The following is a 24794-nucleotide window of genomic DNA, read 5'->3' on the forward strand; positions in this document are numbered from 1 at the left end:
GAAATACAGATGCGATCTATGCAAAGTCGCCAGAACGCACGGGGGACCTGACCAAACAGCGACAATAACCTACCTCTAAAGGCATGGGAATCAACTGCAATTTGTCACGTAGGCTACTAATAGGTAAATTCTCACAAATGTAGCCTACTACAGTGGCATTTTGTACCAAATCTTACAGCGAGACGCGCGGCTTTAGCAGTTGGTCTCGGGTCATGGGCAACTAGGGATGTGAAATTGAAAGCACCTTGCAGCAGAAATATCAAATTCTAACATATGGGGTGAAATGTGAAATTCAAGAGACCCAGTGGTGCATATTGTAAAGTGAGATGTTCTAAGTTTTATGAAACGTTTGATAACATTTTTGTAATGCATTAAACATACATTTGGGTGGGCTTTGGTTCAGTTTAGCCAACAAAACTGATCAACCAAGTTTCACTTTTAACTGTTTTTCCATTTTCCAGACAAACATTTCCCATCATGATGTAAATCCACCGTCTGCATGGAAATTAAACGTCTGGTTTGCATATGTACCGTCACTTTCCCCCTTCATTTCCATGAAGTTGGCAGAAGCAAAGTCGACCTCTGGAGAAAGCGATCCTAACAGAAACACGAAACTTCTGCGGAGAGAAAGCGGTCAGCCGAGGCAGGGTGATTAAAAATACAGCCAGCGCTGAACTGTGTGGAATAGCGACCTCGGTGATGACTTGACTTTGTGACATGCAGAGCTGGTTCAGGAAGTCACACATCCTGTGAACTATCTGCATTTTGTCACTTGAACTGAAATATGACACAAAAATAACTCAGTTAGGACAACTCGATTCAGTCTTATACAGTAGGCCTATAGGGAGAAGCTATGGAGTGACTTGCTCTCTATAATCATGCGAGCACACGGTAAAGAAGGATACATTTAGGCTATCAGACCCACAGCTCACATTCTACAAGAAGCTACTTGTGACTTGAAGATCTTTCTAAAGATCACTGATAACAAGGTTCTTAATTTAATCCCAAGGCCTACATATTCACCGAAAATATAACATCCACTTGTATGTCTAACATAACATATACAACATCCCCTTTTAAAAATGTCTTATTAACTGTCTGTATCCCTCTATGAAAACGCACACGTCTCCCACAGCAACAGCTTCGCCTGCCTTTACCCCCAGCTTCCCTTTCTTCCTCCATCTCTCCCTCTCTCTCTCCATCACTACTGCTTGTCCACCTCTGGGTCCACATCCAAAGTGATTTGACAAACAAAGCAGTGGCACAATACAGGGTGCATTTACTGTCCAAAGTTAATTGACCGAAGAATTTGTGGTATTTGTTTGTGCATTTTGTTAGGTTATGTTGCTGATCAGGTTATAAATGGTCACAGCAACAAAGAGGATTGACTGAAAAATGTGTTGGTAGTTGTTGGTAGGCTATTTGTGGGTGCCCGCATCAAGGGTTTGTCTGGTTATGTTCGGATCGGATCAAAAATGGCTACAGCAACTAAGAGTAATGACAGAATAATTTGTTGGTAGAGAACCTATCATGAATGTGAAGTGGTATCTGGGACGCCAGGCACTATTGTTCAGCCTTCGCCTGCCTACCACAACATCGGACCCGTCTGCTTCACCTGGCCGGCGTCACCGCAAGCGGTGTGCCAGGACAAGGAAGAGAGGCAAGCGAGCTGGCGTCGGAACAAGGCTAGCAGCCAACCCAACTCGCCCAGCAATACCATCCATATTCCTGGCGAACGTAAGATCACTGGACAATAAGATGGACGACATTCGGTTGCTAAGATCAGCAAACAATACAGTGACTGCTGCGTGACTGTTTTTACTGAATCATGGCTCAACGATAACATCCCCGACTCTGCTTTACACCTGGAGCAGACAAAAAACGTGGTGGAGTTTGTGTTTACACACATGATGCTTGGTGCCGGTAAGCTACGGTAGTACACAGACACTGCTCTCCACTGGCGGAGTTTATGATCATTAAGTGCCGACCGTTCTACCTCCCCAGGCAGCCAGCCCCAGGGAATTCACCGCGATTCTGCTGGTCGTGGTGTACATCCCCCCAGCAACAAAAACAGTGACAGTAGCATGGCACTGAATGAGCTGTATCGGGCCGTCAGTGAACAACAAAGTGAACACCCGGATGCCTTCACAATCATCGCTGGAGATTTCAATCACGCCAATCTCAAAACTGTACTACCAAAATTTCACCAACATGTAAAGTTCCCAACAAGAGGACAAAACACCCTGGACCTTGTTTACACCCGACAGAAAGAAGCCTACAAAGCCAAACCCCTCCCCCACATCGGACAGTCAGACCAGCATCCTGCTGCTGCCCCGATACAGACAAAGAGCAAAAGTCACTAAACCAGTTCTGAAGGAGGTGAGAGTGTGACCGGAGGGGGCCGTCTCACAACTTCAGGACTGCTTTGAAACAACAGACTGGGATATTTTCAAAACAGCTGCCACCCACAACAACCACATTGACATTGAGGAATACACAGACACAGTGACCTCCTACATCACCAAATGCATCGATGATGTTACAGAAATAAAACACATCACCACTCGGGCCAACCAGAAGCCATGGCTGACAGGAGATGTCCACAGACTGCTGAGGGCCAGAGACAAAGCCTTCAGAGCTGGAGATGTAGCTGGCCTAAGAACAGCGAGGGCTAACCTGTCCCAGGGCATCAGGAAGGCAAAAAAGGATTACACAGACAAAATAACAACACACTTCAAAGACAGCAGAGACGCACAGAGCCTGTGGCAGGGCATACAGGCCATCACTGACTACAAGCCTGCGCCACAGAGCTGTGAGAACAACACCTCACTGCTCAATGACCTGAACAGTTTTTTCGCCCGTTTTGAAGCACAAAATGACATTCACCCACAGAAAACCCCACCTCCCCCCCACGACCAACCCCTGTACCTGTCCTCTGCCAGCGTGAAGAGGACACTAGCCACCATTAAGGGGCAGCCGTGGGCCACTGGTTAGCACTCTGGACTTGTAACCAGAGGGTTGCCGGTTCGAGCCCCGACCAGTGGGCCGCGGCTGAAGTGCCCTTGAGCAAGGCACCTAACCCCTCACTGCTCCCCGAGCGCCGCTGTTGAAGCAGGCAGCTCACTGCGCCGGGATTAGTGTGTGCTTCACCTCACTGTGTGTTCACTGTGTGCTGTTTGTGTTTCACTAATTCACCGATTGGGTTAAATGCAGAGACCAAATTTCCCTCACGGGATCAAAAAAGTATATATACTTATACTTATACTTATTAACCCACACAAAGCAGCAGGCCCAGACAACATACCAGGCCGAGTGTTGAAGGACTGTGCAGAAGAGCTGAAGGATGTTTTTACAGACATTTTCAACACCTCTCTGTCTCTCTCAACAGTCATCCCATCACTTTTCAAAGCTGCCACCATCATACCCGTGCCAAAGAAATCATCACGCTTCAATGACTACCGTCCTGTAGCACTCACGCCCATAATCATGAAGTGCTTCGAACGGCTAGTCATGTCACACATCAAAGCCACCCCACCCCCCACCCTGGACCCCTTCCAGTTTGCATACCGAGCCAAACGATCCACGGAGGATGCAATCTGCATCCAGCCCTCACCCACTTGGACAATAAAGACTCATATGTGAGAATGCTGTTCATAGACTTCAGTTCAGCATTCAATACCATAATACCACAACAACTCATCAGCAAACTGGACAAGCTAGGATTCAGCACTTCCCTCTGCAACTGGCTGCTGGACTTCCTGTTGCAGAGACCACAAGCAGTACATGTCGGGAACAACACCTCAAGCACTCTGACCCTGAGCACGGGGGCCCCGCAAGGGTGTGTGCTCAGCCCCCCTGCTCTTCACACTGCTAACACATGACTGTACAACCACTCACAGCTCCAACCATCTGGTGAAGTTTGCGGACGACACAACACTGGTGGGCCTCATGACTAAGGGCGATGAGGCTCACTACAGAGAAGAAGTAGACCTGCTGGCTAAATGGTACAAAGACAACAACCTCCTGCTGAATGTCAGCAAGACCAAGGAGATTGTTGTCAACTTTCAGAGAGGCCACATACAACTGCCACCACTGTCCATCGACGGAGATGCTGTGGAGAGAGTGAGCAGCACAAAATTCCTGGGGGTGCACATCAGCGACGACCTCTCCTGGACCACCAACACAGCATCACTGGCGAAGAAAGCCCAGCAGCGCCTCTATTTCTTGCGCAACTTGAAGAAGGCAAGTGCCATGACTCCCGTCATGACCACATTCTACAAAGGGACCATCGAGAGCATCGTGTCCAGCTGCATCACAGTGTGGGGCGGAAGCTGCACAGATCAGAACAGGAAGACCCTCCAGCGCATTGTTAACACAGCTAAGAGGATCATTGGAGCACCACTCCCCTCCCTGCAGGACATTTACACCACCCGCCTCACCCGCAAAGCACTAATGTCAAAGGACACAACCCACCTTGCACACGAACTGTTCAGCCTCCTGCCCTCTGGAAAGAGCCTCCGCTCCCGCACCACCAGACTTGCAAGTAGCTTCAACCACCAAGCAATCAGGATGCTGAACACTCTACCCACTCTCCCATCACTGACAGCCCCCCCCCAGGACCGCCCTGTGGAACTGCACTGTGAGTGCGCAGCCTAACGTGTTGCTCCTTCATATCAAGCCTGATATACTTGAAATGACTGCATATCAATGTAAATATACAGTACACACAAGCACAAGTTTAAACTTCATGTAAATGTTATCAATGTTATTTATCACTCTGCCACAATGCTGCTGCTACTACTACTCTGTCAGAAGGTTACACTAGGACTATGTAAATATACAACACAACTACCTCTATTTTTTTATATATGTTCTATATTTCTATATTTTGATATATGTTCTATATTTCAGTCTCACACTTTAATGTCTGTATGTGGTATGTCTGTATATTTTTATTTTTTATTTCCCCTAAATACTGAAAATGCTATATGAAACACTGTCTGTATGTCTACTTCTGTGTGTGTGTGTGTGTGTGTGTGTGTGTGTGTGTGTGTGTGTGTGTGTGTGTGTGTGTGTGTGAGAGAGTGTGTGTGTGTGTGAGTGTGTGTGTGTGTGTGTGTCTGTCTGTCTGTGTGTGTGTGTGTGTGTGTGTGAGAGAGTGTGTGTGTGTGTGAGTGTGTGTGTGTGTGTGTGTCTGTCTGTCTGTCTGTCTGTGTATGTGTGTGTCTGTGTTTGTGTGTATTCCAAGCAGCTGGCAGACTCTGACCCATTCCTGCTTAGGGAGTTTGGCCAGGCACGGCCCATCCCCAAGACCGGAGTCACTGTCCAGCCTCAGCCCAAAGTAGACATGTTGCCCTGCCATACCCTGAGACAGATGAGAAATGGAGGAACTGGAACATGCAGAACAAAACAAAAAAACACAAGGTGATATGTAGTGATAGATAGATAGATAGATAGATAGATAGATACTTTATTGATCCCCAGGGGAAATTCAAGCAATGAGTGCAATGTTTGTGCATTGTGAGTGAGTGCAATGTTTTCAATTTCATCCAATTCCTATTGTTTGTGGATGACATTAGCACTTCTAGATCAAATAAAATCAGATGAAGTCAAAACAGTGCATTGAATGTAATTTAATGTAAAGCAGCATAGTTTTTATTTTATAGTTCAAATGGAATTCATGACAATGGCAAGGAAAAAAATGGAAGGGTATTGTATTACTCATCTATTCCAATGGCATTTACCAAAGCGAATCAATAGTTTTAGGAATTCAAAACCATGTCCTCTGCTTTAGTTAAGTTCCATGTAAGTAATTAGCATTCCACAGCCAGCAGTGTAATAAACACTGGTTGCCAAGGGCAGCGGTCACTTATTAACTTCAATACTCAGTTATCAGGTAACAATTGATCCCTAAATACCTCAAACATCCAATCATAATCAAGTATTCCACAGAGGCATGTCATAAATACCTGTAATATATTAAGTAATGTGACCATTTTTACTGCGCATGCATTATAAAACGTGACTAAATGTAAATGTATGATAACACAGAATGGCAGAATAAAGCTTTATTGGGATGGAGGAGAGGCAGCAAGTAGGCCTATGCTGCGGGGGGTGGGGGGGGGGGGGTGGCTTTATGCCTTTCAGATGGATCAATATGTAAAAGCAGTAAAAAAGCAGTATTAAAACTATATAGCAAACAGCATCAACATAGTCAACATATTTCTAAAAGTGATATCCATGAACCCAACTTGGGAGTCCCTAACCTTTTTTCCTATTGTCAGAACTACATGAGTAATGTAGAATTAGGGTTAGGGTTTTTGTATATAGGGCAAATGTGTGTGTGTGTGTGTGTGTGTGGGGGGGGGGGGGGGTCAAAGTGTGAAAGCAAGTGTCCCAATCATCTTAAGTATATCCACAAACACTTTTTTGCCTAAGTTACTAAGTTATTTTCCTGTTAAGTAGTCTTGAGAACTTGTCAAAGTTATTAAGAACTTATTTAGCCGTTGACAGCAAGTGGCATGCATGTCACTGTAAATTTTCTGTTTCTTTTTTTTTTTTTTTGCTTGTTTTAAATTATTTCCACGTACAAAGAGTGGAGTGCACGCACATCTGCAACATTTAAACAGGTGCTGGGTATAAGGCTTAGCCAACAGTCAAAAAGATACCTGACGAAGACCTCTGGTCGAAACGTTGTGTTAATAAACCACTCTGGGAGCTTATAGAAACAGTGTGCGGGTATCTTTTTATTTTTCGAATTTCCACGTACACACAAACAAGAGCACCCTCACCCTCAGGTACATGCAATGCTGGCTGAGGCCAGTGTAGGTGTGCACTCGCATGCAGGGGGACACAGAGAAGAGGAAGCACCTGGAGTCTCCTGTGTAGGCAAAGCCCTACAAAACCACATTATTTACACACACACATCCCACACACATATGCAGATTTGTATGTATAAACAGAAAGCAAGGCAGATACACACGTGAAAACCCACACACAAATATGCAGTCTTGCACAGACAGCATTTCATGCCCCCTCACAAAACATCATTCAATCCAATCAGGATCAACACATCTAACATAGCTAAAGAATATCACATTCAGTCTATTCCAATGTAAGTTCAGCGAGTCCAATTTGTTGTCCAAATATCAAAAGAACAAGTTCATTATTTGTGGCGATTCAACAGGAAAACGCTATGACGGGATTTTTGAATACACTCATTATAAGCCCAAGAGGATGGTGAAGAGCAATTCACAGTGAAGAAGAGGACCTCACTGAATTTAACAAAAGGTCAAAAAGCATTTTACTCCAATAAAGGTCATACTACAAGTTGAACCCAACGTCTGTTGTCTGAGTCCAAATTGTGTCTGTCCTTCAGAATATCACACTATCATACACACACACACACACTCAAAAGGTGACTGATCACACACTTTCCTCATAATCGTTCACAATACACCCGTCCTCCATAACACTCAAGAAACAATAATGACAGAAACAGCTCCAGTCCAGACCACAACAGTTTCAGTTGCTTCAGACAATTACAGGCTACACAAATAAACACGAGGAAGCAACACTGAATCCTTATTCACATCCCTGAAAGAACCACAAACAAAATATTTAATACAAAATGAGCTCATCTCCTACTCATCTACTGTCCTACAACAACACATCTACAATGCAAAATTTACAATACAATAAAATTTTCTTTAAATTAAACTTCAATCTTCACAGGAAGCCCCACATCGTGACATTTACAGTCCTTCAGAGAGGTAACCTTGTGGGCAGCCGTGGCCTACTGGTTAGCGCTTTGGACTTGTTACCGGAGGGTTGCTGGTTTGAACCCTGACCAGTAGGCATGGCTGAAGTGCCCTTGAGCAAGGCACCTTACCCCTCACTGCTCCCCGAGTGCTGCTGTTATTGCAGGCAGCTCACTGCGCCGGGATTAGTGTGTGTTCACTGTGTGCTGAGTGTGTTTCACTAATTCACGGATTGGGATAAATGCAGAGACCAAGGCCTAGTCCACACGTACCAAACCGATCTTTTTTTCCTCAGTCTTCCCTGGAACCGTATCAAGAATATTTGCGTCCAAACGGATCCATCTCAACACGACTCAACACGTTACTTCATACCCCAGGCCTATAAGTGGCACTGTTTCTTTACAGAAATTGACCAAAACTTGCGCTTTACAAACAGACAGAATAGGCTACGACGAAATGGGTAGTGCAAGGAAACTAGAATTGTTTGTGTGGACTGATGGTGAACTGTCAACTGTAGTCAACTGTAAAACTTTAATAAACTTTATTTTACGGTTTGTGAAGGGTGCAGTCCCGTCCTTTGGCTAACACAGGTAGGCCTACTAATCACCTTTACTTTCTTTGGTTGTAGGATAGTCCGTGATTCACATTCGTTTTGGCTATCACGCAATTAGGCTACTAAACGCAAGGCTTACCCAAGTTCTAGGCTATTCTGCCACATTTATAATATTGCTATAAAACCTTCGTTAGTAACAGTCAATCTGTTTGCCTGCATCAAATCGCGCATTTGCATTCAGTGTGCTACCATCAGCTTAACGTGAGTTCTAAGCGTGTATGCTTATATCTGATTTCACTCCACTGTGAATGCATGTATATATGTTGTAAGACATGTAAAATAAATGAATGACACTGGCACTACGCACAAATTAATGTAGCCTAAACTTACACCGCACTTTCCTAATAACTTAAGTTCTCTCGCGTCACTGACAGTAGCTAGAATGCATTAAAAAACAGTGTTCAGTCCACCAAGTCATAAGCTATCGGCGCTGCGCAGCACCAGTTGTGATATTTATCTTACGGAGTGTAATCGTAGGTAATGTCATGTATAAAAACTAGTATTGTTAGGCAATACTATAAGTGCAAGTCCAGGGCAGCTGAGGTGTGGCGATGACATCATCGATACGCAAGCAGGATGTGCGGTTTCGCTGTCTAAACTAATTCAAACGGGCTACGGTTTCAGATTTTTCCACTCTGGGACCAGGTTTCAGAAAAGTGCGGTTTCGGGCAGTGCGTTTACAGGATTCGTTTGGACGCTCGGCCAAGACGAAGCAAAACCTCTGCGTTTAACCTAAAAAGCGTCTCCGTGTGGACAGGCCCCAAATTTCCCTCACGGGATCAAGAGTATATATATTTATACTTATACCTTTCTAGGGAAGAATGTGTGACAACTTCAACACTTCAGCAGAAAGGCCCCATTGTAAAACAGAGATCCTGGAATGAGAGAAATCTTTTTGGTTTCTTGATGAAGACAGATCATTACAAATGTAAACATTAAACATTATGAATAACCAAAGATTTGATGCCATTTGCTAAAACAAAACATCTTTGACCTGTACTGCAGTTTGGAACATCAGTTCCAAATGTACATGCATTTATAAATATACAGTAGGCCTATCCTCCAGAATTATTGGCACCTCTGCTAAAGTTGACTAAAAACCGGTATAAAAAATAATCTAGGAAAAATCCAACCTTGAAGGGAAGCAAATGTATTTTGAGAAAAAGGAAAATCTCATGAAGAAATAAATATTTTTAACTAAAACACGTTGCTCACAATTATTGGCACCCCTGAAAAATCAAAACCTAACAGAAGCATTTTGCTATCTAATTTCAATTTATTCAAGTTAATCAGAGTGTCTGTGAACTTTAAGAAATAGTTCATGACTTTCTTTTTCACTATGGTATGAAAATAAAGTCACACAGAGGCTACATCCTCAGTCATTTTTCAACATCGAAAGACAAGAAAATACGCTAAATTTAAATAAAAAGAAAGTGTTTTGACATTTGTAAGTCAGAAAATGTCTATGACAACTATGTAGGCCTACTTCATTGAAATGCCTATATTTACAGTTCTAACAATGATTAAAAGGTTCTAATCATCTGGAAATGTGACAAACATGCTTGGACAAAGACCCATGGTTATCTTGCCCCCACGTACAGTATGGAGGATAGTAAAAATTCCATAAGAACCACTGTTGGAGAGTTACAGAAAAAGGTATCATCTTGGGGTCACTAAGTCCCCCAAAAAATCTTTAAAAGTGACCTCACTGCTAATAGCTTATTTAGAGGGCATGCTAGATAAAACCTGTTCAGTCATTATCAATGTAAACAGCAGGAGTTACTGAACAGTAACAGTGACTTTGTCTGGTCTATTGTCAGATAAAATGAAAATTCTGCTCTTTGGCTACAAATACTTTAGGTGTGATTGGCATGCACATACAAGAATGATTATACCGAAAATAACGACATACCTAATGAGAATTATGGTGGAGGGGCTGTGCTATTGTGGGGCTGTTTTTATTCCCAAAGGCCTTGGGAATCTAATTAAGGTGCATGGTATCATGAAAATCAAGAAACACCTAAACATTTTCAAAGGAAATCTGTCAATCTCTGCCAAGACACTAAAAGTTGGTCATGATTGGAGCATTCATCAGGTCAATGAACCAAAACAAACGTCCAGATTAAAACAAATATGGTTTACTAAACACAAAATCAAGCTTCGGCCATTGCCATCTCAGTCCCCTGACCTAAATTCCATTTGAGACAAAGAGGAGAATGCACTAGTCTGAACCAAGGAATCTGGATGATCTGGGAAGATTCTGTAAAGACGAACATCTTACATCTCTTGCTTTGTATTCTCCAACTTTATGGGGTGTCATAGGTGAATATTACAAACTGTTTTATTGGAAAAGGGAGGCTTAAGAAGGTATTACCAGAAGGAGTGCCAACAATTGTGAGCAACATGTTTTTGTTAAAAATATTTATTTCTTTATGAGAGATGAAATATGCTTCCCTTCAAGGTTGGATTTTTCCTATTTTTTTCATTCTGAGATTACAATAAATCACCAACAGATTATTTTTTTTATAGGCCTACCAGTTTTTAGTAAACTTTAGCAGAGGTGCCAATAATTCTGGAGGGTACTGAACATTGCCCACTCAATATTAAGCAAATTCTTTGTCATGGTGCTGATTTTAATTGAACTGAAAAATTATCTTCCAACTATAATCAAAAATCAAAATGATCTTATACGTATGGTAACATCCCTCTCTTAGTATTCAAATGTCCACTTGTAACTGTCTCCCTCCCTCGGCTAGTGAGAAACCTTCACCTGACGCTTTAGTCTCTGAGCTCAGCTGTTCAGCCAGGAGTTTCACCCATCTGGTGCTATCTCCCATGTGCTCTGGCCTCCAGCCTCATAGACGCCCCTGTGGGTCAGAGTTTGCATTGCAGCTGAGACCCTCCAGGAACTACACAGGGTAGGGGAGACTATCATAATCATTCTTGGCAGGATTGGGAAAATCTTCAACTGTGTAACAACACAGGAGGTAACCACAAAAGAGCAGTCATACATTGCAGTTGTCGGGTCATGGTTTTCTCTAACATAACTATAAAGCCACAATTACCTGAGGACCGATGAGATTTGCTAAGATTGATTAAGTGTATACCTAGGGCTGGGAAAAGAGAATTATATAATTTCATTCACCTACAAAAAGGACTCAAAGCTGCCATCTTTGCCCATATAAGGAGATCCAGGTGGTACCCGGTTCTCCTTATATGGGCAAATATGCAGCTTTTGGGTCCAAACTTCCGAGGTCTACCATTATGTGTAGTTTCTAGGGTTAGGGGTCTATTGCTTGCCTAAATGTTTTACATGCTACAATTTATATAATAGCTACACTTATTTTGCTAAACTTTACGCTGTACTGAACATATTTAGCACATATTTTGCACACTCTCACACTGAATATGCAATAGGTACACTGTGCAAAATTACTTTATGCCACATAAAATTTAACCAAAAGTGTGACAGCAAGTGGCATGTCAGAGTTTGCATAAGTGCTTATGTAAGTTTTTTTTTTTTGCTCGTTTTAAATAGGTTTTGTTTTTTTCTCATCAGTTCAGTGTTTCAGAAAACTGAAGATTACTGTATTTTTGTGTTTATATTCAGTCAATTGTGACCTTCTTGCTTTTTGCTTCTGCAGATTGCTTTATAAGGTTTAATGTAACACCAAAACTTCAAAAGATATGAAAAAGATAGTGTTTTTATCACATTAGAGCACATTAATCATCGTACCTTGTGTTTTTATGCCATTGTTCTCTGTTTGCCATTTGACACAACAATTAGACATTGTGGTATATGTAACAGCCTTTAGTGAGAGTGAGAATGAGTGCGCATCAAGTGAAATAAGGATATATTTGCAAATGATTGCAATCAAGGAATGATTGCATTTTTTGCAACAATATAAAACAAGGAGGGGGGGGGGGGGGGGGGGCTTTATGCCTTTCAGGTGGGTCAATAAGTTAAAAGCAGAAGAGAAATTAATTAAAACTATACAACAAACAGCAAAGTCAACATATTTCTAAAAGTGATATTCATGAACCCAAGAGTTTACTGGAAACTTGGGAGTCCCTAAACCCTATTCCTATTTCCTATTCCAGGAACTCCAGGAGTATTGTAGCGTTAGGGTTATTATATACAGGGGAAATTTGTGTTTGTGCATGTGTGGGGGGGGACTTTTTTGTCTGAGTTACTTGACTTTCCTGTTAATCTTGTCGAAGAGTAGTCTTGAGAACTTGTCAAAGTTTTTAACCCTTAACCCTTAAAGGTGTAGGTTTTTGAACGTTCTAAGTTCCGCAACAATTGAAGGTTCTAAAATTCTATGTTGAATTCAATGAACCCAGATATTCTTTAGAATGTTCATTTCTCAACATTCCCGTCACACCCCTTTAAGGGTTAAGAACTTCTTTAGCCGTTGAGTGTGAGAACAAGTGGCATGCATGTCAGTGTTTTTCATAAGTGCTTATACAAGTATAAGTTTTCTGTTTTGTTTTTGGTTTTGCTCGTTTTAAATTATTTGCATAATTTAAATGATGTTAAATGTCCATGTACAGTACACAGAAACAAGAATATGAGCAGTATTGTATAGTGGAGGAGACAATCATTTGACGCTTCAACATTTTTTCAGCAAATATTTTTTCATAGCAGCAATTCACAGAATGTTTTGTTCACCAGACATTGGTATGAAGTCAAGAAAAGTTAAATGGAGAGACTTCCTCAGGATAACCACACATAAACAACTGTGATGAAGACTGAAGATGAAGATGAAGATGAAGATTTCACACTCATTGCAATTGTTAATTCAGCTCAGCCTTAACACTCAATAAATTAACCAACGCCAAATTCTGAGATGAAACAGTTTTGTTGAGAGTCCGAAACAGATGTCCATTTCAATCAGTTTCACTACAGCACAGTTGTAATTACAACCCCTAGATCATATCATTTTAGGAACCATAACATGGTTCCTGGAGTCCTGGATTCCATCTCCAGACAAAAGAAAACCAGCAGTCTGCTGATTCAACATACGTTCAAATAGGACAGGAAAGCCCTGCAGCGCATAGTGAACACAGCTGGAAGGATTATTGGTGCTTCACTCCCCTCCCTGAAGGACATTTACACCACCCACCTCACCCGCAAGGCGACCAAAATTGTGAGTGATGCAAGTCACCCCGCTCACAATCTGTTCGATCTACTGCCCTCTGGGAAGAGGTACAGAAGCCTGCGCTCCCGCACTACCAGACTCACCAACAGCTTCATACACCAAGCTGTAAGGATGCTGAACTCTCTCCCTCCTCTCCCCCCTCCACCCTCAGCTACATAACATCCTGGACATTGGACCCACAATGGCCGCGTGCACTACTCCACTTGCACACTTGCACACTTGTACACTTTACAACTTGTTGTTGTTGTCCTGAAAACACAACACTTCTGCTGCTCTTACATAACTTGCACCACTATGTCACTTTCTTTCTTACTTAGGTCAACAGAACTACCCAAGCCTTTTATTGGCCTGACTTTGCACTAGTATTTTATTGACTGTCTATGCACAATTTCAACCAAATTTTGCTGCTCTTATTTTTTTCATTATTATATGTGCCCTCTTATTTACTTACTTTTTTGTTTACTTGAATGTTATGTTTGTCTGTGGACTTAAATTGGTAAAATATGTCTTGTCTTCACCGTGGGATAGTGAGAAACGTAATTTCGATCTCTTTGTATGTCTGGAACATGTGAAGAAATTGACAATAAAGCTGACTTTGACTTTGACAAATCCATATTTATATGTACAATAGAATAATAAAAACACAAAAATGAAAACAAATACTCTTTATTAATACTAAATATTCTTTAGGATATCTCCACCCCCCCCCTCTCTCTTTCCCTCTCCCTCTCTCTACTGCTCGTCCTCCTCTGGCTCTCTCAGGCCTTGGCTGTGTAACGTCTTCCCTGCCATCTCAATCATGGCCTGCACCTCTGGGTCCACATCCAGAATGCTCCTCTTGTTCTCATCCTGTCAAAGCAGAGGCACAATACAGACATTTGTATATGCACAAAAATTTGTTTGTGTTTTTGAATGTTTGTATGTGTAGGTGTGTGTGCAAGTGTAGGTGTAGGCACGCACACGCGTGTGCGTGTGCGTGTGTGTGTGTGCAGGTGTGTATGCAAGTGTAGGTGTGTGTGTGTGAGTGTGCAGTGTTTCCCACAGAATTGAATTCTATTTGTGGTGGTAGGTTTGCAGAATTAACTTGATTGCAACCGTTTTTAACACATTAGCGCAGCGTGGTTATGATCCTAACCAGATTTAAGCACAATTAAGTAGAACCTGTAAAAATCATTGTGTGGTGGTCAATGTTGATATTGTGGTGGGCCGCCACAAATAAGTCAATGTACGGGAAACGCTGGTGTGTGTGTGTATGTCTGTGTGTAGGTGTGTATGCAAGTGTAGGTGTGTGTGTGTGTGTAGGTTATGCAAGTGTAGGTGTAGGAGTGTGTGTGTGTGTGTGTGTGTGTGTGTGTGTGTGTGTGTGTGTGTGTGTGTGTGTGTGTGTGTTCCAGGCTACTGGGGCCAGGTTCTGACCTGTTCCTGCTCAGGGGGCTCGCTGACAGCCCATAGCTCCAGAACGTCCACGCTGAAGTCCTCCTCAGCCGACAGCTGGGGGCTGCCGTACGTGGTGCACTTTGGCCTGGCACGGCTGTGCCCACGACCGAAGTCACTGTCCAGCCACAGCCCAAAGTAGCCATGTTGCCCTCCCATACCCTGAGACACACAAGAACATGAGCATCCGGAATACACAGTGACAAGGCAGAAAGAGCACAGAACACAAGGGTTTATGTAGTGAGTGCACTACTACCACACATCCGCTGCTTGAAATGTACTAAAAATATGTCTTCATGCTGTAAAACAAACTTGTGTGGGTATCTATGCATCTAGGATGTTAGGGCCGTAAGTGATTTAAACTGCCATTTGAATCATTTGAAAGTTATACGAATACTGAGTTACATAGTGAATAGCATAGAAGTCATAATATAGTGCCTGCTATGTGTGTATTGCATGTTTGTGTCCATTTGAATCTGTGTGTTTGTGTATATTTGAGTATGCATGAGGACGTGTGTGTGTGTATGTGTGTGTGTGTGTGTGTGTGTGTATGCTCTCACCAGGCCATTGGGCATGGTCTGCTGTCCCTGGTTCAGGTACATGTAATGCTGGTTATAGCCAGTGCAGGTGTACACTCGCATACAGGGGGACACGGAGAAGAGAAAGCACCTGGAGTCTCCTGTGTAGGCAAAGCCCCACAAACCACACGATTTACACACACCCACAGTACAGAGCTACGCTGACACAAGTGCACAATTACACAATTACAGGCACAAAAACAGCACGTAAGTTAGGTGAGCTCTAGATTCAACAGAGAACCATTTGTGCGAAGGTATTGATGTTAGGCTGCGTACGTATGCGTCAACATATATTCACAAATCTTGCCAGATTTATGCATTTGCAGTCAGCGGTACAAGACTGAAATAGTTGTAGCAGTGACACCTGAAAGCACAGCAGCAGTTTCTTAAGGGTAGCGGTTAAAATGAAAGCCTTACATTAACGCTAGATGAACAGCAGCCGTATTTCACACGCCAAAGTGGCAGAGGAGCTGCTATCATTTTGACCCCTGCAGTATGACTACAACACTCATAAGCCACCATATGTTAAACGCTCAATGCGGCTCTTCTCTGTAAAGACAAGCACATCATAAGTAAGTGCAATTGATGTTCCTGAATTAGCGTCCACACCACATTTGTGTCCCAGTGCACACAGGAACCTAGATTTGAATGTTGTGACCAACCCTCCAACTCTCTTCCAGTCACTCTTCACTGTCCTATCTAAATAAAAGCAAAAGCCCTCCCAAAAAATCTAATAAATAAATGAATTAGAAAATGTTTGTAATTGTTGCCGCTCACCCTGAAACTGGGGCCTGATCTCCCAGCTGTGTGAGGCGAAGCCACCGAACACGTGACCCTTGGTGTCACGCAGCAGGAGCACGGTGGGGCCGCGGCCCTTGCAGCCGCTGACCAGCCGTGTGAAGCTCTCGCCGTGCAGGTGCGTGGAAAAGAGCAGCCTCCAGGGGGCGCTGGTGCCCGCTGGCAGCAGGGGCGCCAGGAAGAGCAGCAGGGGCACGTCCAGAAGACTTGTCCGCAGCTGCCCCCAGGGGGGCTCCCGGCACAGAGGCAGCAGGGTGGGGGGCGGCCGGGAGGGCAGCGTTACCGACAGACCCTCGCTAACCAGCAGCTCCAGGTAGACGGCCACGGAGGAGACGCGGAAGAGCCAGTCCTCCAGGCAAGCGGTGTCGCACGTCTGCTGATCTGAGGGACGAGGTGGGTGGGTGTAAACAGAATACATATAACAGAATATATATAAGGCTCTGTGTAAACGCCAACAATACATTTCCCTTACAAACAATAAAGACTATCTATCTGAGGGGGGAGCGTCAGATGAAAAGACGGCTGAGTGTTACGTTATTTAAATGTCTGCAGGCATTTTTTTTTTATTTAAAGGTACAATCTGCAATTTTGGTGAAAGGTTATTGATGAATCTTATTGACTATATGTCCAGAAGGCTCTTTAGACAGCTCATATGTTTCTGGTGGAGTGTCAGCTGTGTAGTAACAGCTTATTTTTATGTACCTGTTTACACAGACCTGATTGGGTGTTGCACCTAGTGAATGAGCACATTAAGTTGCTGAAGGACTGTTGGGCATAAAAAAATATTTAGTGTCCAACTAAATGAAAGAAGCTGAAAGGAGCAGAACATAACAGAATACGCCATTATAACACAGCTGACGCTGCACTGGATATATACATCTCTGGAAAAAAAATGAAGAGTCCTACGGTTGCTGAGTGACACTGGAATGAGTTGACGGTCACATTTAAAGCGATGGTTCGGAGTAATTTCACCGTAGGGTCCTTTGCACCATGACCCCAAGCCAAACACCCTCCCAGAACCTGTTTTCCCTTGGTCAAACCCTGGTCGAGTAGCCCTGTCAGAAACTAATGACTTTCTGCAGGCGTAATGGAACCAACTTTTATCTCTCGGACTTTTCGTCTCTGACTTTTACGGGCTTTTCCCAAATCACGAAAGTAACGTTGACGCAGCGGTATAGTAGCAGATAATAGCATCCATCAGGCAAGTGTTATTTAAATAAACTCCTGGTGTACCTACAAACTTTTCAATGCCTCGTTTTATGAGTAAAGAACATACTGTAGAAGTTTCGTACCATTCAGGGGTGTTTGGCTCGGGGTCATGGTGCAAAGGACCCTAGTGTGAAATTACTCCGAACCATCGCTTTAAAATTAAGAGACCACAACATATTTGAATATGACCGTCAAGTCATTGGAATGTAACTAAGCAACCGTAGGATGACATCAGAAAAATGTGCAGTGGTCTCTTCATTTTTTTCAGAGCTGTATATCCTGTAAAAGCATAGCTGTAATATATAAGCATAAACCCAATTACACCCATTCCTTATGTGCGTATCAATACGTATTTTGACTGGTTGGAAAATGTATAGGACCAGGACCAGTACAAACGCCTTTTTTTTTTAAAGATATACACAGATCAAATAGCTACATGATAGTGAGGAGAAACTTGCTGAATTTAAAGGCACTGTGAAATTATGCCCCCTAGTAATCAACTTGTAACTCCACTGCTAGTAACAGTTTCCCCCTCTCGGCCAGTGTGAGGCCCTCACCTGACGCTTTGATCTCTGAGCTCAGTTGTTCAGCCAGGAGCTTCACCCCTCTGGTGCCATCTCCCATGTGCTCTGGCTTCCAGCCTCGCAAGCGCCCCCTGTGGTCCAGAATCTGCACTGCAGCTGAGATCAGGTCCTCCAGAAACTGCAAAGGGTGGGTAGGCGAATGTTTCTTCTCAGCAGGATTGAGCAACTCAACTGTCAACTACACAAGAACTAACCACAGAAGGGCAGCCTTTCACTGCCTGCCAGCTGCCATGTCATGAGTGTCTCAATGTGACAACTTAACTAAAATGATCAGAGCAGAAATGAGACAGAATATCGAGGGAGCTTAATATATATCTTGAGATCAGGGTATAGCTAGATCAGGCGCCTCAGTTCAATATTTCTGTACCTTCGTTGAGCAGATTTTGTGCCAAGCAATAGAAATGTGAACAGTCTATGCTCCAGGCTGTGTTCGATTACAGTGTGTGCTCCAAAGACTCAGACAAACTGTGTCAACCATCAAATTTTAAATCTAGATCCTCAGTTTCACCACCGCAGATGGATTTATTAAATATCAATGTCTCGTTGCCTCGTTTCCAAACCACATGATGAGATGCAATAAATGTGATCTGACACCAGAACATGGGCAAAGTAGCTCTCAACCCTGAAACCACATAACCACCACAACTCATGACGAGTGCATCACGCACTCACATCACACTCATCACTCACTGACCTGTTTTATCTGGTCAACAGTAGCCATGGCACCTTTCCCGCCTTGCTGTGCCATCGCCATGACGAGGGGTGCCCTCTCCTCTGCAGTACCACGGAGGGTGTCTGCCAGGAAGATCACCAGCTGCTCGCGACTCACCCCCCCACCAGGAGCTGGCGGTGCCCCCTCGTCAATGCTGGTCATGCCTGCATAGACCCTCATTATTGTGGAATCGGATGCAATGCTCCCCATACTTGCCTGTGAGAATATGCATGTGTTAATTTTCACAGCTGGTAGCTTCAATACCATAGCAAGGCCATGGGTGGGTGATTAGGTTTGCAAGGGCCATTAGCATCCTCTATACACCAGAACAACTGATCTGTTTAACTAGGCCATTACATTTAATTACTATAATGACTAATAATACCATCACTTTAGAAGTCATGTTTAGGCCTGTAGACTACAAAAGGACACTAGCATACCCATCACCATACTGTCATATGTCAAGCAATACTTCAAGCATTAATTTTCATGTTGGCTAGTTACTACTGTAGTACAGTCTTTCCTAATGTGTTGTTCACTTTATTGGCCTCTATTGGTCTATTATGCGCACTTTCAACATGTCGACTGTCAGAGCTTTTCCAGGCTTCCCAGCTGCACCAGCAGTGCCCGCCTGGAGCTGCTCGAATACCCCCTCTACCACGGGTCGCTCGTCGGGTCGAAACCGGGTCAGCCGTTTCTGCACCACGACACTTTCAGTGTTTCCCATCGCAGGACATGCGTATGTCTACCTGCCTGTGCAGAAAAGGAATATGATACAAGAACATGCCATATTAACCTAACTAACTAGGCTCAGCAACATCAAATAAGAAATCGGAGTAGGCTAGGCTACTTAACATCCATTGTGAGTCAGAATAACCAAGCTACCGAAGTAATATTTAAGCACATAGAAAACAAACAATGTAGGTCCTATGATTTGTATAGCTTTAATTAAGTAGGCTAGTAGTAGTGTTTGCTAGTGGGATAGATAACTAACTAGCTTCTATAGACATCTGCTTGACGGTGGATGTAAAGTTTTCACACAACCCTCTATCTCGTAGGCTTCAGAATTGCTGCCTAAGCGTAGCTACATAGTGTCGACATTTTACAAACCTTCAATGAAGCAATTTAAGCTTTCCCCTTTCACAACATCAGTGTTATGGCGCTAACGTTATTTGTACACAGTACACAATGCGAACAGTTCCTGATTTTGTTACGTTGTCTTGTATGTAAACCAATGAAAATGACACATGCTCGTTGATGTCAAACCAATAGCCAATTACCTTGTTCAGAACGCATTCTCTTATGTCCGATTGGCTTAGCGGTCATGTGTTTTGAGAAGTTCATTCCAAGCGTTGTTTCTGCGCTTATTTGCGCAAATTCCACATGTCGTTTGCGACCCAGACTGTCTAACATTAATCATTTTAGTCCACCGGTAGGCTACCATTCGAGGGGGATATAATAATCTCATAGTGATTATTGGCAGAAAATATCCAATGTAATTGCATTTGCAATAGTCAACTGTTTATGTTTATTTTCCTATGCAGGGCTATATAGATAGATAGATAGATAGATAGATAGATAGATAGATAGATAGATAGATAGATACTTTATTGATCCCCAGGGGAAATTCAAGGTTTCAGTAGCATACAGACATCACACACACATTCACTAACAGCAGAAAAAAGTAATTAAAAGTATATAATATAAAAAACACAACTAAGCATTAAGGAGAGTAGAAGATAAAGAATATACTAAATATACTAAAATACAAATTATACTAAATAACACTTAATCTAAATCCATTCTAAAAACAGTATCCACATAGTGGGTGATTAATCAATCAAGAGGCGCTTGCAATGACTGAGGCAGGGACTGAGCCTGTGATTCTCTGTGCATAGTAAGGTAAGGTAAGGTGCTCTGTGTGAGTGAGTGTCATGGTGATGGTGCAAATGAGTAAGTCCTACAGTGCAACAGAGCAAGAATAAAGTCTATATATATATATATATATATATATATATATATATATATATTTCTTAACTATATTAAGAAAAGGTATAAGTGTAGCCGACTTAACCCTCCTGTTCATTTTATGTTTACTATTTTTTTGTTCCCGCTGCATTATAACTTGTTATAGCCTAAATCCATAGTAACACATATTATCATCTGATGTTGTGATAGACCTTTGTATCAACTTATGTTCTATTGGATATTACCAGTTTTGAACTTCCATTTGCTATTTATGGCCTGCAGGCCTCATTGAGCTCATGCAAGAAGGGGAAGATTCTATTGGGGAAAGGTCCCAGTGGGGGCTGGCATAGAAGCAAAGAGGGGGAGTGAGGGTGTTTTAATGTACAGAAGCACACAGTCCATCTGATCAATAGGTAGCCCATGTGCCTAGCCTCAATTTTATACACTGACCATTTTCTCACCCATTCATTTCTAATGGCCGGTCATTTTTGACCAGGAATAAACATGGGTGTTCTAAAGTTAAATAAAACACCCAAATTGTTACGAAAATTATCAAAATATGTTTTGTGTGTTCAGATGCTCTGTGTTAACACAGTCATGGAGCCTCATGGTGGTCAGAATAATATTTTTTAGAGAAAATAATTGTCAATCTGTCACATTTGACACTAGGAGGGTTAAATCGGGTAGCCTAAAAATCTTAACTTGGCTATATAGACATCCCCACAATTTCCCCCCAGCTGATTAGCTAAGTAGATTGTGTCTTAACAAGACATATATTCCAGGGCAAACAGTCCATAAATGTTCATCCCAAATTGCACAATTGGCAACAGACTAATAGGAGACCTGGCACGATAGCTCGCAATGAAGGATTCCCAGAGGCAGTCAGGCGTCTGATTATCTAATCAGACACAGGTGTGCTCAGCAGAGAAGCAGGGAGATAGGAGATGCAGAGACAAGCAGCAAGACGTGGCGTGGATTAAAACCCCTAGGAACGGGGCATGCTTTAAGCGCACCCTGCCAGGTAGAGGAAAACCTGGCTCATCATATGGAAGGTCCTGGACGATTTGTAACAGTACCCCCTTCCTCCGTCCTCTAGGAAGCCTCTGGGCATCCTAGACTGGATCTCTGGATTCTGACGATGAAAGACAACAGTTTTTCAACAACAGTGAGTGTAGGCCTACAAGAATTCCTGTAACAAAGTTAATTGCGACATGGGACCACAGGCGATAAGGTACAGGCAGAGGTTCAAGTAGACCAGCTGCCACACTGCCAGATTATCTGGAGCAAACTTTTGGGACAGGGTGTCACACTTGGCATTCTTGGAGCCTGGTCTGTAGGAAAGAACGAAGTTGAAGCAGGAAAAAAAATAGAGACCACCTGGTCTTACATGAATTGAGCCCTATAGCAGACTTTAAATGCTTCAAAGCGAAAATGCATTAAAAGCGAGTTTAACCACCAGTAGTTCCCAATCACCAAAGGCCATAACTGCTCAGCAGGTGTTAATCTACAAGAAAAAAAGCACAGGGATGCATCTTATTATCTCAGGTCAATCTCTGTGCATGATAGCACAGCCCCAACACCTGAATCAGACACATCCAGGGGTCAGGAATGATCAAAACCGGAGCTGTGGAGAACTTGGATTTCAACACAAAAAAGGCGAAAAGGCATCGTCAGCCCCTCACTGTTCCAGAGAAATGGGCGCTTGGAGGACTAATGAGTGCTACAATTCTGGATAAACTTCCGATAAAATTATACCTAGCCTGACTACATCTAGTCAGAAACTGCCCCTTACTTTGCTCAACTCCATCTTCACCACAGGAAAGATGACAAAGCCCAAAAATGATGTCTCTTCTTTATGGAAGTCACATTTCTCAGCCTTGACAAACAACTAAGCTCCTGATTTTGAAGGAGGCGTTGCAACACATGTCTGATGTGGGAACGGTGAGATGTGCAGGGTGAACAAATCTAAATGTCAAGAAAAACAAAAACAAATTTATTGAAGTCTCACAACACATCAATCATCAGGCTTGAAAAATAGCAGGAGCGTTGGTCAAAGCAAATAGAAGGACAAGGTATTCATAGTGACCAGTCAGTGTATTGAACGTATACTTCCATTTGTCTCCTTATCTGACCTCAAGCTTGGAAAACACTTACGCATCTTGCAGGAGCACAAAGGCTGTGGACATCAGAAGCAAAGGATATTGATTCTGGACTGTGAACTCTCCAATCAATGCATGGACGGAGGCTCTTATTTTTCTTTTTGTTATACACTGATCTTCAAGAACTACAATTATGACTCATTCAAATCATCATTCTTCTTTAATAGCTTGAGAAATAATAGGTGCAGTCAGTGATTGTGCAGAAAGTCACATTTGTTTATGTTTATGTTTAAATTTATTAGCAGATGCTTTTGTCCAAAACAATGTACATTATATTTTAACCAAGGACCAAATAAAACACACCAGAGATGTAGCTCACCTCTCCCTTCAATATTCCGAGAGAAACCTCACACAGGGTATCGCTTTTGTTTGGGGGACAGGCTGCCCCCAAATTGTTTGTTTCCAGTTTTCGGAGCCTGGGCTGCCTACAGAGACAGTTTATTTTGGAATGGAATTGGCAGCTAGCGGTCATGATGAGATCCGATGGAACTATGTTTTCATTCAGGCAAAGCACTGCACCTTGGGGTTTGAAGCAGTAACGCCTGAGCTTTTCAGGTGCTGCCTGCAAATCACTCCGCCCAAGTAGCAGTGCTTCGTCTGAATGTGAACATAGTACCAAGTATGTAAACGCTTACAAAATGGCTGTGTCTCATTTGACATTGTTATTTGTACACTTCTCTCCTTCTCTCCTCTGCTAAGCTAGTGGTGGGTGCATCAGACAGAGTAACTACACGCACAGAGATGAGAAGGGTATGTATCGACTTATCTAACTGGGGGGAATACGGTGAATAAACTAAAGTCCCAAAAAGTCGGCATGTTCCTTTAATGTAAAACAAAAATTGCATAGTTTAACAGTCAGTCAGACATGCAGTCATGAGCAAGAAAGAGTCCATGAGAGAAAACGAGAGGGGAATTGATTATTAAGTGGCATGTGGCCAATTAATAATCAAGCTAATGCCAATTCATAATGTCAAACAGAAGCATACAACATTCCTATTTAATGACACAGTTAATATACATGTAGTGATTCAAATTAATAGGAATATGTCTGTGGAATGTAGTTGCAGTTCCATAAACTGACAGTGAGAGGCAGAAATGTGTTACAGAAGTGTCTAGCATGCCTGAAATTAAAAGAGTAAGTGCTTCACCAATTAGTTCGGCATAGACCTCTGAAGTTCGCCTTCAAAAAAGCTACCATCTTTGCCCAAATAAGGAAATCCAGTATCTTGAGTTTTTTTTTTATGGGAAAATAACCTGGGGATTTTAAATTATCGTACCTGTTAAACTCTCTCTCGGAAATGCAGACGTTTTGCTCTACACAGTTTTGTCCTTTGCCTTCAAGTGTGATCTTCGGTATGTGAAGATGGCACACTTTGACCCCAGAGCTAACTTACAATGCAACTTGTCATATTTAGCTTCAATTAACACCCGGATCTCCTTATACGGGACTCACAGAAGTGGAGGGGTGACATTGACTATTTCTTTCTTAACTTTAGTTTTTTGTTTATAAAGTATTAAAAATTGTGTTGTTAATTTCTATTGTTGTTTGCCTCTTTGATTTTTTTTATATCACACATTATTCTATTCCTGCACTGGTTATCTTTGCACTGTTCACTTGTAATATAATTGGCATATGTAAGATGTTTTGAATAAAAGGGGGTGATAAATGAATAAATGTAAATGTAAATGTAACTGTAAATAAAGCGACAAAATTGGGCAACAGGAACAGCAGGGTTCTGATAATACACTCCTCAAGGGGATTTAGTTTCCCCAAGATGCAAAGCCTCCCACTCAGAGATCTGATCTGCACCTGCTTT

At 42.6% G+C, this 24794-nt stretch overlaps 1 protein-coding gene and 1 long non-coding RNA gene across 3 annotated transcripts; one reads left to right on the top strand and one right to left on the bottom strand.

The window, feature by feature from the left end:
* Positions 1–32: 32 nt before the first annotated feature.
* LOC121723579 lies at positions 33–1095 on the top strand. Its single transcript, XR_006034980.1, has 2 exons — positions 33–123; positions 462–1095. It is a non-coding gene; the product is annotated as an uncharacterized LOC121723579 (long non-coding RNA).
* A 13092-nt stretch (positions 1096–14187) lies between these two features.
* meak7 (MTOR associated protein, eak-7 homolog) lies at positions 14188–20085 on the bottom strand. 2 transcript variants are annotated; one of them, XM_042111190.1, is made up of 8 exons: positions 19961–20070; positions 19422–19599; positions 18833–19066; positions 18112–18256; positions 16325–16726; positions 15530–15648; positions 14952–15131; positions 14188–14384 (listed from the first exon to the last, which is right to left on the bottom strand). In XM_042111190.1, exons 2-8 carry the CDS (start codon positions 19575–19577, stop codon positions 14268–14270), a joined length of 1353 nt encoding a protein of 450 aa, XP_041967124.1. In that variant the 5' UTR covers positions 19578–19599; positions 19961–20070; the 3' UTR covers positions 14188–14267. The 2 variants fall into 2 exon arrangements, with proteins under 2 accessions (XP_041967124.1, XP_041967123.1); XM_042111189.1 differs by having other exon boundaries at positions 14192–14384; positions 19422–19603; positions 19961–20085.
* Between the last annotated feature and the right edge of the window lie 4709 nt (positions 20086–24794).

This window comes from Alosa sapidissima, chromosome 11, assembly GCF_018492685.1.
Source record: "Alosa sapidissima isolate fAloSap1 chromosome 11, fAloSap1.pri, whole genome shotgun sequence".
NCBI lineage: Eukaryota > Metazoa > Chordata > Actinopteri > Clupeiformes > Clupeidae > Alosa > Alosa sapidissima.

Excerpts from the sequence above, each read along its gene's own strand:
- meak7 (XM_042111190.1), bottom strand. The coding sequence starts at position 19,577 with ATGGGAAACACTGAAAGTGTCGTGGTGCAGAAACGGCTGACCCGGTTT. Across the intron at positions 16,727-18,111 it reads CTCAGAGATCAAAGCGTCAG|ATCAGCAGACGTGCGACACC; the intron begins GTGAGGGCCTCA and ends CTCGTCCCTCAG. Across the intron at positions 15,132-15,529 it reads AGACCATGCCCAATGGCCTG|GGTATGGGAGGGCAACATGG; the intron begins GTGAGAGCATAC and ends TGTGTGTCTCAG.